Here is a 13,635-nt window from a genome sequence, read left to right on the forward strand (position 1 = left end):
TTTTTATATATTTTTGTCAATAAGGGGTAGGTTACACCCCTAAAATAATCAACGCCCTTAAGCATGATCTAGAATATGAAGTATAGGGTGATATGATCCTAATCCCAAATTTTTATGTAAATCGATGCAAGCCGAAATGATTCTTTTAGGATAAGTAATTTTTTTATATATAGCTTCAACAAGGGTGGTTTTAAGGGTTGAAATATTATGATAGTATATCTTAAAGCATAATACAATCATTATGTACCTAATAAAAACCAAATGTTGACAATATTAAAGTTAAAAATGTTGTTTTATAATTTTTTACAGTTAGGGGTAATTTTCACTTTTCACATTTCTATGTTTATATTTGTATTCTCCATTGCCTCCCATAACTTTACCGAAGGTACACTGTCGTATGCCTTTTTCAGATCAATATAATATACGAAATGAATCTCTTGGTTAATCGCTGTTTTCTTTTCCATGACTTGTGCGATTGCAAAAAGGTGATCAATTGTAGATCTTCCGGCTCTAAATCCTGCTTGCTCTTCTGCTTCCATGTTCTTGTATTCGTCTCTATTCGGTTTTTTAAGATCATGTCGTTTCATGTCGTTTTGATAACTCTTTATTTTGAGAGTATGCAATATCATGTTCACGACACGCTTCATCTAACCCATTTATTCCCCTATCTCCTCTTGCTAATCGTTTATGCAATTTGGTTCCTGGTCCACAAAACCTATATCCACCAGGGATGTGCAGCTCAAAAGGTAGTTTATTAATGGCAGCGTTTAACATCTTCATCAACGACTTACAAATTAGTAAATAAATAGTCTAAGATAAGTGTTTATATATATATTTTTTCTATTCTTTAAACAAATAACCTCACATTTCCCCAAACATACTACTTGGTATATTCTTAGCACCAGATTTCGATTTCAATAATTTTATGTACTCACAATTTATACAATTTAAATTAGGTATATCAGTCTCTCCTCCACACTTTGGACATTTATACTTCACAGGTACAGGCATAATTTTATGTTTTACAGGTACAGGCCTCACTCAAAATTTTCTTTATTGTTGTTGATTTTAAGAAAAATAGGATACACTCTTTTTACAAAAGTACAATCAGGACTGAATTTTTTGTGATCTCCGATTATATTGTCATTTGATTCCCATTTGTATATTTCTACACCACATTTGAAACACTTAACTATATCTTCTACTTGAAGAAAGTAAAATCCACAAGCAGCTAACTCTACTTCTGATTTCTTCCCCTTCCAATTGTTAAAAGTTGAAAGTCTTGAATAGAAATCTTCCGGGTTAAGCGTGTACACCTCGAGACACATATTAATTACTGACTGACAAAATGTCGCTGAATACGCTTATTATATACCCGTAGGACAGTAACATGAAATTTGAATATAAAATCAGATCAAATGCACAATACAGTTAGTTCATTAGAAACTGTTAACATGAATGCTAGTAAGAAAAAGACAAGAAAGACCTCTAAAAGGAAGGTCTCTAAGAAAAAAGGTTCTAAAATTCCAAAACAAAAGTATTTCAGTTTAGTTAAAGTAATTCGAGACATTAGAAAGAAACTATTGGAAAGCAAACCAAGAACGTTAAGGGAAGCTATTCAACAAGCATTGCGAATTGTGAAATCTTACAAGAACATAAAAAAACCACGTGGTCGAGTAATTCAGGTTCCGAAAACTGGAGGTATATTACCTTTAATACCCATATTTGCAGGATTAAGCGCTTTGGGCACTATTGCCGGTGGCACCTCCGCCATCGTGAAGACGATAAACGATGCAAAAGCAGCTAAAGAAGATTTACTTGAAAAACAACGTCATAATCGTAAAATGGAAGCATTAGCAATTGGAAAAGGTTTATACTTGAAACCATATAAAAGTGGAATGGGTATTTTTTTATGAAGAAGGCGGATCAAATAAATATTCCAAAACATGCTTTGACAAATGTAGAGTTACAAAAATACGCAAAATTAATGAAAATTCCATATTTCAGAGGTGTATTTATGAGAAACGCGTTTCCGAAAAAAATTTGGCAACATGAGAGTGGAATTATTAATTTAGATAATAAAGACGGTCCTGGAACTCATTGGACAGCGTACAAGAAGAACAAATCTAAAGTTGTGTATTTTGATAGTTTTGGAAACTTGAGACCGCCTATGGAAGCTATATCATACTTTAATTCAAATGGCTATTGTCACATTGTATATAATCATAAAATTTATCAATCTTATAACACTGTAAATTGTGGACAATTGTGTTTAGATTTTTTAAATAAATACCTGTTTTAAAAGAATAATTTTTATTTACTGTATGATCTCCGTTTGAACATGTCGTTCACTTTTGTGTTATCTGGAAGAGAATCGGTGTTATCAACAAAAATTTATCCACCAATTATTTTAAACGAAAATGAACAGTATGTACTGGGTTTAATTGATTTTATGACATACAATACAATTCCAAATATAGACCAAACAAACAACAAGTTTTATATAAATGGTCACGATATAACGATTCCACATGGTGCTTATGAAGTTGATGATCTTTCAAAATATTTAACTGAAAAAATAACTGAATTAGAATTAAAATTAGATCAAACACCAGGTAAAGATGATACAGAAATTGATAAAAATATAATACAGAAACCACTGCAAGGAAACGTAGTAAAAAGTGTGGCTAAAAAACATCATCATAGTGAACAACCTACAAGTCTGGAAATGAGAATTAATAACAATACACTCAAATGTGAAATAAAAAGCAACAAAGTAATTCATTTTGAAAAACCACATACAATTGCCTCCTTATTGGGATTTACATCAAAACGGCTTTCACCTTCAAAGACTCACGTAGCCGAGAATCCTGTGCATATCACAAAGGTTAATTCTATTTGTGTGGAATGTAATCTAATCACTAATTCATACGTCAATGAAAATCAAGGTCATATCATTCACATGTTTTATCCAAATGTCTTACCGGGATACAAAATTGTTGAAATTCCAAAAAAAGTAATTTATCTACCTGTCACAAATAGATATATTGATGAAATTTTCATTAAAATAGTTGACCAGGATGGTAATCTTGTTAATTTCACACGAGAAGTTATTACGTTAAGACTACATTTAAAAAAAAATGGTTGTAATTTATAACTCTAATCCAGGTGTGAACAGTGTATATAATACTAAAAGTTTTGACAATAATATTAGTGATAAGCAGACGCTCAAACAGTTGACAACTGAAAACAAAGTATTTTTAACCTCACTGGGATTTAGAATAAAAAACAACAACAACAACGTCAGGAAAAAAGAAAAGCATAAGAAATACTTGGTGCAGAATTAGATTTTTTATAAATACTAGAATACTTAGGATTTTCTTGAGGTGTACTTGTAAAAAGAGCGAATATGAGTTTTAACATTTTGAATATTGGAGGTCATGTATTGGTTGATAACTCAGTTGTGAGTCGAGAAATGCATAGTCATTTACCCTATGCCAACGCAACTTTTAACCATTGTGATGAAATAAGGATACCTATTCAGACTCAAGATATATACACCTTACCTTCTGAGAGTTATCTGTATATTGAAGGGCGTCTAACGGATGATGGGAAAGAAAGCACTACTTTGCGTTTTGTTAATAATGGTTTGATGTATTTATTTGATGAGATACGATATGAAATTGGAGGCTGTGTAATAGATAGAGTGAGAAATTTAGGTATAACAACGACAATAAAAAACTATGTTTCGTTTACGCAAAGTGAATCTAACCGATACAAAAGTATAGGCTGGAACTATGAAAAACCATCATCAATAACAACTGACGCAAAAGGAAATTTTAGTGCGTGTATTCCACTCAAACTGTTACTTGGTTTTTCAGAAGATTATACTCGAATCCTGGTTAACATCCGCCAGGAACTTGTATTGATAAGAAGTTCAACAGATTTAAATGCAGTGACGTCTACAATGGAAAATGCAAAACCAAAAATTGAAATATTTAAATTTATATGGAAAATGCCGCATATTCAAGTGTCAGATTCGGAAAAGTTACGTTTATACAAATTTATTGAAAATGGATCTAATTTAGAACTTGCATACAGAAGTTGGGAATATCATGAAATTCCGCTACTACCACAAACAATGAAATTTAACTGGAACGTAAAAACTACTAGTCTACTAGAAAGACCACGATTTGTTTTGTTTGCTTTACAGACTGCCAAAAAGAATGCCATAAAAGAAGATGCGAGCCATTTCGATCATTGTAATATTACAAACTTAAAACTATTTCTAAATTCTGAAATGTACCCGTATGACAATTTGAACTTGAACTTTGATAAGAAACAGTATGCCATTGCATATGAAATGTATGCACAATTTCAACAGTCGTACTATTATAAAGTTGGAGATCCATGTCTTAGTTTGGAGCAATTTGGTTCTTTTGCCCCCATATTTGTTATTGACTGCAGCAGACAAAATGAATCAGTTAAGTCGGGAAGTGTTGATATGAGAATAGAAATTGAAACCAATAAGAATATACCAGTTAATACAGCAGCTTATTGTATAATTATACATGACCGTATTGTTAATTATAATCCGCTAACTAATGTAGTTCAAATGTTTTAACTGTATTTTATCTATTGTGAAATAAATATGTAATTTTTTAAATAAAAAGTTTAAAAAAAAAAATATTGTTTTTTTTGCTGACACTACAATTTTATGATATAAAAGCCGGTAACAATCTCATAAACAGTTAAATGAATAAAATCCATCAAAGATGTTACTACACAAAATATTTTGGTTCGTCGCATTGTTAAATGTGTGTTTTGCGTTTAACGTTTTTAGAGAACCATTTATTATTAATAGGCAACGAATAACATGGTGTACTTTAAATGCAGACTCTTCAATTACTAGAGTAGTCCATAAAGCTATCAATACATGGAGCAATGCAAGTGGAATTAAGTTTAAGCAAGTTAATTGTACAGCAGAAGAAGCACCAAAGCTATCAATTTTATTTGATACGCATACCCATAGAATAACAGGTTTATGTTTACCAGCCGAGGAATGTAAGTTATTTTTTGACATTCAAAATGTTAGAAATGAAATAGCCCATACAATAGTTCCTACGTTGAATAATCAAATTCCATGTGGGGAAATACATATATTAAAAAATGTTTTATGGAACTTAAAACTAAACGACTTTGAGACACCAGGTTTTAATTTGCAATTGGTTTTAACGCACCAAATTGGTCACTATTTAGGGCTAACCGATAACCGAAACTACAATTCGATAATGAATAAATTATATCTAGAACGCCGTCCTCAAGAACTGAGCAACGATGATATAAGTGCTATAGAATATCTTTATAAAAATGGAACGGTTAAACCCCAACATAAACTAAACTTTACCTACGTTCCTAATCATCATCATCGTTCTTATAGAATCTCAAGGATCCGTTATAGGGCATTAAAAATGTATTCATTTGTATAAATAATTGTTTCTCAATAAAAATATTTACTTTTTTTTTTTTTGTGTAATACTTATTTAACACCATGTACACAATAAATAATTTCATAACTGTTCTGATATCGAACAAATATATTTAGACCAGTTTGAAACCTGTTCAAACCTGTTCAAACCTGTTCAAGACCTGATCAAAACCTGATCAAACCTGTTCAAGACCTGATCAAGACCTGATCAAAACCTGATCAAACCTGTTCAAGACCTGATCAAGACCTGATCAAAACCTGATCAAAGCTGTTCAAGACCTGATCGAGACCTGATCGAGACCTGTTCGAGACCTGATCAAAGCTGTTCGAGACCTGTTCGAGACCTGATCGAGACCTGTTCGAGACCTGATTCAAAGCTGTTCAGAGGTTGCGAGCCCTACAATGAATAAGGATATAAAGAGACAACTTATAACTAAACGAAAAAACATTCAAAGTAAATTGAGACAACTAAAGCAAGGACAAATAATCCAAGAAGATTTATTTAATCCAATTACAAAACACTTAAAAAATATTGAGACCAAGTTGAATAAGAATTCAGGTTCTGAAAATGAAACAACCAAATATGAACCTTTAAGGTACATTAAAAATGATGATGACATCAAAGAAGACAACATTGAAGTGGATGATGAAATCAAAGAAGACAACATTGAAGTGGATGATGAAATCAAAGAAGACAACATTGAAGTGGATGATGAAATTGATGAAGCAGAAGGAGACAACATTGAAGTGGATGATGATGAAATTTATGAAACAAGTGATATTAAAAACTCTATATTAGAAAACATTGAAGTGGATGATATAAAAGAACAGATTAAAAATGATAAAAACTCTGAAACTCGATTTGAAGCTAACCAGGAACGTACACTTTTTTTGGATCAGTATGATCCATTACCTAGGAAATATATTACAGAGATGCAGGCTGATTTTTTAAATAAAGAATTTGATCATAAATATGGAGTTAGATTTGATGAAACATCTGAAAAGCTGCTGATTGGGAATTCCGAAATCAACATAGATGGTGCTGATGTTCTTTTAAAAAACAAAAGATATAAAGGTACGTCTGGATTATATGAGCTTTTGTTTAAGAAACACCCAGCTAATTTTACAGATCAAGATGTAAATAACTATGCAAAAATAGTTGTAGCTACGAATGCTCACAGAAGACATTATTTATCAAGTAAACAGATAGATGGTAGTAAATTAAAAAAATATAAAAAAATAATTGCACCAATAACAGAAGGTAAAGGACTACTTATGGAAGTAAACAACAATAAAATAGATTACGTCCACTGGGATGATCCAAACGAACTTGTAGCTAGATTGAGGTTATTACTATCATCACAGTTAGCTGGGCATACAGGACATACAAATGAAATAAATTCAATTATTGAAGAACTAAAAGAGGCAAACATTATAGAATAAATATCATGTCTGTTAAAAGAGATATTGTTAATGAGTTACACAAACCTGCAAGAATTAACTTTAAAAGACGAAGAATTATTATAAAATCTCTTAATGATTTATTCCAAGCTGACTTGATTGATATGCAAAAGTATTCAAATACAAACAGAGATTTCAAATATATCTTGGTTGTAATAAATTGTTTCTCAAAATTTTTATGGGCTTTACCTCTGAAAAATAAATCAGGTGTCGAAGTAGCTAAATGTATGGAGCATGTGTTTAAAGAACAAACACCAAATAATCTTCAAACAGATATGGGAACGGAATTTTTTAATCCATATATGAAAACATTGTTGAAAAAATATAACATTAATCATTACAATGTATACAGTGAGAAAAAGGCTGCGATTGCTGAGCGAGTTATTCGCACGATTAAATCAAAGATTTGGAAACAGTTTAGTTTCAATGGTAACTACAAATGGATTAATAATTTACATCAAGTTGTTAATGAATACAATAACAAAGTTCACACAACAATAGGCATGAAACCGGTTGATGTTAAAAAGAAACATGAAAAATTATTGTTGAATACTGTATACAATCACATTAAAATGGTTGATTTGGAAAGTCAAAAATTTCATATCGGTGATCATGTACGCATTTCAAAATATCGAGGAGTTTTTGACAAGAAATACAATCCAAATTGGTCTAATGAAATTTTCATTGTTTATAAAATAAAACTTGGGAACCCTATTACATACTTGTTAAAAGATTATAGAGGTGAAGAAATTCTAGGAGGATTTTATAAAGAGCAATTGCAGAAAGTTAAACACAAAGATAGTTATTTAGTAGAAAAAATATTGAAGAAAAAAGGAAACAAAGTTTTTGTCAAGTGGCTAGGTTTTGACGATTCTCACAACTCTTGGATAAATAAAAGTGATGTAATATAAGAAGTGGGGATAGAAAAATATTTAAAAGACATTCCACTTGCAAGATTTTGTTGGTTGTTAAAGAATATCGAGAGTGAAAACATGTTCATTGTAGATATCCAAGGTTTCTCTTTTCCTGCGGAAGATGTCTTTCTTTGCAGGGAAATTGCTATTTTAGATCCTACTACAGAAAAGATGATACACAGAATGGTTGTGTTACCAGTAACAGAAGCTATGGTAAATAAATCGTATATGAAATGTATCGAACAACAATTTGTTCAAAACCATGGTTTAAGTTGGCAATCGTGGCATTGTGATACTCATCTAAAATATGAAGACATCTCAAAATTTTTACACGACAACATACTGGATGAAACAATATTGGTGAGAAATCATGAAACAAAGAAATATTTGGAACAATTCATGGAAAACCGCATTGATTGTGTAGAAGATGAACCTAATATACTTTCAGATGAAACTATGAAACATATTTTTAAAGCTCATACGTGTTTTCAACATACCAATGAAAATTTGCAATGTGCTCTAAACAATGTATTTAATATTCATTATTGGTATAAATATTGTAGAAAATGTTGATAATAAATAATAAAAATTAAAAATGGTCTTTTATTAATAGATGCACAACACATTTATTTTCAAATTGATACCAGACATGAAGCTTGTAAAACAAAAGACTACGCTTGATGTGGAGAATAATTTATTGGAGCCAATTGAGAATAAATTTAAAAAGCATGGAGTTTTGTTTCCTTCAACTATTAGATGTCTTATAGTTGGTCCTTCAAATTGTGGTAAGACCAATGTGATGATAAGTTTATTGGAACATGCTAATGGAGTAAAATTTGAAAATGTGTATATTTACTCAAAATCATTAATGCAACCAAAGTACAAATATTTAGAAACTTTATTAGAACCAATTAAAGGAATAGGATATTATACTTACAGTGGAAGTACTGATATAATGCACCCATCTGAAGCGAAGCCCAATTCCATTTTTATCTTTGATGATGTTGCGTGTGACAACCAAGATGTTATTCGGGAATATTTTAGCATGTCTCGACATTCTCAGGTGGATCCATTTTATTTGAGTCAGAGTTATGCAAAAATACCTAAGCATCTTATAAGAGACAATGCAAATATTTTAATTGTATTTAAACAAGACGATTTAAATCTAAAACACATTTACAACGATCACGTTGGAACAGATATGACTTTTGAAGATTTAAAAAAAATATGTTCAATATGTTGGAATGAAAATTACGGATTCTTATCCATTTTCAAAGATAGCGACATAAATGATGGTCGATATCGCAAAAAGATTGATCACTATTTTTTAATCAAGTAAAAGGTGTAAATGAGAAATAAAAGAGATAATAATTAAAAACGCATTTTATTTAATAAATCTACATACTTTTTCCCAATTTTTCTATTTCTGACTCAGGAAATGATCTATATTAAGTTCGTCAAGATCTAGTACCTCCTCTGGGTTTTGTGATGTCGTCGTCCTCGTCATTTTTCGTTTTTGTTTTTTTGCTGGTGATTCTGCTGATGTTGTTGCCCAATTCGTTGGTGGAGCAGTTGAATTCGTTGGTGTAGAAGATGAAGTCATTGGTAGAAGAGAAGAGTGACCAAAATGAGAAGGAGGACGAGGAGGAGGAGGAGAAAGAAATGGTCGCTTTATACCCACCAGCTGTTTTTTTTCTTGGTACCTTTCAAATTCCTCCACCTCATCGTCCAGAAGGTTGAAGCGGTATCTTTTGCAGATATCTTCCAGTACATGGAACTCCTCCTCGTTGTCTATTTTAATTCTCATATACCTTATTGGAAGGTATCCAAACTTCTTTTTTAATGTCTTATTATTAGGTGAGTACGATAGTTTGACAAATATTTTATCTCCCTTAAGTGACACATCCTCTACACCATATCTGAAATAAAAAAAAACAGAATCAACCAACAGTCTTTCAAAGAAAATCAGAAATCAAATCAGAACATAAAATTTACAAATGTAATGATCTGGAATAACTTATAATGCTCCAATAAAATATTCATAATAAAAAAAAATTAAACAGTCAGACGAAATAAAATCATGTAGAACAAATAAAAAATTAAATAAGTAAAATACTTACATAAATAACTGCTTTACAATAACAAAGGCGTCCTTTATTGGTAAGTTATCTGGATCCTCGGAAATAATCACTAATTGACAAGGTACTCCGGTCATTTTGCTAGTGTTTAGTTATTCGTTTACTGACTAACTGATGGATTCATTTAAAATTACACGAGTTTAAGTAGTAAGAATAAAAAAATAAATTAACGTCAGTGATATCATTGACCTATTTGATCTTTATTGAAATGCAGAAAACATGTTTATCATTAAAACGTTTATTATTACAAACTTTGCTTATTTTGAATAAAATGTGCTTATCTGCATATAATGTATTTTCGTGAACTATTTGACTTAAAAATGTATTAACGTCAGCGTTAACCTTCAATGTGTTTTCGATAATATAATCACGTTGAATAGCGTGTTGTAGAAATGCGTCACTGTATTTTTTTTTTCTGAAATGCATAAATACAGGATTTTATTGGTATAACGGTTTGGTCTGTATAACGTTTTGGTCAACATGAGTGCTAAAGTGATCGATGAAATTTCCACTGAAATGGTGAAGAAGATTGAAACAGTAAGTAGATTAATTAAAACTAAAACTGATTTACAAAAATATATAAAATATTTGAAAAAACAAATTTTACTTTTAAAAAAATGTATAAAAAATAGGGCTACCTGTATTAGAAATTTTCATTGTGTAGAGGCGAACATGTCCATCCTTAAAACCTATGTAGAAAATTTTAAAAACAGATTACATGTTAGAAAAAATAGTAATAGAGGGTTATTGTGGCAGGATTTGGAATCTTGTTTTAATAGCAGAGTTAAGACAGGCGTTATTATAAATTTAAAATATAAAGACCCCAAACTATTTATGGAAAAGGCTTTTAAAAGTTTTTCAGTTCAAATTAAGAAAAATTTAGTTTCATGTATGTTAAAAGTTAATGTAATTTTTTATGGACTTTTCATCAAACCTCAAGATGGGGAAACGTCTGTTAAACATTTTTCCACGAAAAATGAAATAATTGATCAAAATACAAACATAAAGGATTGGTATAAAATCAATTGTATAGATCGAGTTTTAAGAAAGTTTGAAGATTTTCAAGAAAAAGACAGTGGATGGGCACTATCTCACATTTTAAACTTAAAAGTTAATATAAACAAATATGATCCATTACTTGGTGGTATTTCAACATACGTTGAGCTACCTAAGTCTATAAAAAATACTAGAAGTGTAATTAATGTTAGGAATTCTGATCCTTATTGTTTTCTTTGGTCCGTTGTTGCTGCCTTACATCCTGCCACAAAAAATGTTGACCGAACATCATCCTATCCTCACTTTAGTAAAATATTAAACTTTAATAACATCAGTTTTCCCATTGATCTTAAAGATATTCCAAAATTTGAAAAATTAAATAAACTTGCTATAAATGTCTTTACATTAGGAACAAGAAACGAAATTCTACCTTTGATATTTAGCCAGACAAATTTTTCTCCTCGTATAAATCTACTTGTATTAAATGCCATGGAGAATAGTGTAAGTGATGATAATGATGAGGAGGAGGACATAAAACAGAGGGTATTTCATTTTGCTTATATTAAACATTTTTCAAGATTATGTGGTAAAAACATTGGGAACATTCGAAATAAAAAATGGTTTTGTGAGCGATGTTTTAATCATTTTAGTAGTGAGACATATTTACAAATTAAGTGTTTCAAATGTGGTGTAGAAATATACAAATGGGAATCAAATGACAATATAATCGGAGATCACAAAAAATTCAGTCCTGATTGTACTTTTGTAAAAAGAGTGTATCCTATTTTTCTTAAAATCAACAACAATAAAGAAAATTTTGAGTGAGGCCTGTACCTGTAAAACATAAAATTATGCCTGTACCTGTGAAGTATAAATGTCCAAAGTGTGGAGGAGAGACTGATATACCTAATTTAAATTGTATAAATTGTGAGTACATAAAATTATTGAAATCGAAATCTGGTGCTAAGAATATACCAAGTAGTATGTTTGGGGAAATGTGAGGTTATTTGTTTAAAGAATAGAAAAAATATATATATAAACACTTATCTTAGACTATTTATTTACTAATTTGTAAGTCGTTGATGAAGATGTTAAACGCTGCCATTAATAAACTACCTTTTGAGCTGCACATCCCTGGTGGATATAGGTTTTGTGGACCAGGAACCAAATTGCATAAACGATTAGCAAGAGGAGATAGGGGAATAAATGGGTTAGATGAAGCGTGTCGTGAACATGATATTGCATACTCTCAAAATAAAGAGTTATCAAAACGACATGAAGCTGATAAGATTCTAGCTGAAAAAGCTCTTGAACAGTTTCGATCAAAAAATACAGCATTTTCTGAAAAGTTGGCAGCACTTGGTGTAGCTGGAGCAATGAAAGCAAAAGTGAAATTAGGTATGGGTCTTAGTTCTGTTAATTATAAAGCTGTAACAAAAAGTTGTACTAAAGAATTAAATAAATCTAAAGATATGTTAGAAAAACTAGCTGCAAGTATAAACCACTGTACCTTATTACTACAGGGATTAACTATTTCAAAATCAAGAAAACGCACACAAAATGTCAAGCATAGAAATAAGCAGAAAATACAACAAAAGCTATTAAATCACAAAAGAGCAAAACAACAAATTTTAGATGATATGAATGTAGACATTTCAAATGAGTTCGCTAATGACTCTATAAACAGAGGAGACACAAGAGAAAAACGAAAAATAAATGATGAAAATATCGTTATTGATGCTAAAAAACAAAAAACTGATGTAAACGAAATATTGAACAATACCCCTAAACGAAAACGTGATGATAATGATACTACGTATAACCAACCAAATAAAAAAATAAAATACAATGTATAGTTTGATACCAACTCATTTATTAGTAGCATCATGTCTTTGAGTGAGTATAGACATAAAGTTGCACAGTTTCAAGAGAAAGTCATTGAGTTACAAAAAGATATTAAAGTATATCAGGATTTAAGAAAAATTATTAAACAATTAGAGAACCTACATATTAGTGATAGAACATATCCACTAGGACATATTCAACCATGGACGATAACAAAACCACCAGCGGAAACATAGTTCACCTTTTTGACCTGTAAAAATGTAAATTTTATAAACAATGAAAACTTATTTACATCAAAGTTCACCTTTTTGACCTGGAAAAATGCATACTTATTTACATCAGTTGTTCACCTTTTTGACCCGTAAAAATGCAGTTATCATTTATATTGACGTCAATCAGTAAAACAAGATGATTTTGAAAATTATAATTAGCTACATTTTGCAGAATAAAAATCTATTTACGTACGACTTAACCTTTTTGATATAAAAATGCAGTTACACTATATAAATTGAATCCGATGTGTGAATTGCATTATATCTACCACAACTGAACATAATGGGTCTTGAAAACGTTGTAGTACAGTTCCACCATCAGCAGCAGGTTAATGCCGCTGACCGATTAAACGAGGAGGAACGGAGCAGGTATGCAGGTGTCGTTCCTACAGTTCAACCACCACAGGGGCGTCGCCGGATAATAGAGTTGCACAACGACAGAGACTTTCCAATTGGGACAAGAGAGCGGCAGTTACCTTTTCCGTTGGTGGAGCTGCATAGGGTTAATTTTAGTTAAGTAT

At 30.9% G+C, this 13,635-nt stretch overlaps 2 protein-coding genes across 2 annotated transcripts; one reads left to right on the top strand and one right to left on the bottom strand.

The window, feature by feature from the left end:
- Positions 1-4,015: 4,015 nt before the first annotated feature.
- Positions 4,016-4,624, top strand: LOC126890334 (uncharacterized). Its single transcript, XM_050659203.1, has one exon. It carries the CDS (start codon positions 4,016-4,018, stop codon positions 4,622-4,624), a length of 609 nt encoding a protein of 202 aa, XP_050515160.1.
- A 4,607-nt stretch (positions 4,625-9,231) lies between these two features.
- Positions 9,232-10,121, bottom strand: LOC126890740 (uncharacterized). The gene is made up of 2 exons (XM_050659911.1): positions 9,984-10,121; positions 9,232-9,782 (listed from the first exon to the last, which is right to left on the bottom strand). Exons 1-2 carry the CDS (start codon positions 10,076-10,078, stop codon positions 9,284-9,286), a joined length of 594 nt encoding a protein of 197 aa, XP_050515868.1. The 5' UTR covers positions 10,079-10,121; the 3' UTR covers positions 9,232-9,283.
- Between the last annotated feature and the right edge of the window lie 3,514 nt (positions 10,122-13,635).

The sequence above is a fragment of the Diabrotica virgifera genome, chromosome 8, assembly GCF_917563875.1.
Source record: "Diabrotica virgifera virgifera chromosome 8, PGI_DIABVI_V3a".
In the NCBI taxonomy this organism is placed as follows: Eukaryota; Metazoa; Arthropoda; class Insecta; order Coleoptera; family Chrysomelidae; genus Diabrotica; species Diabrotica virgifera.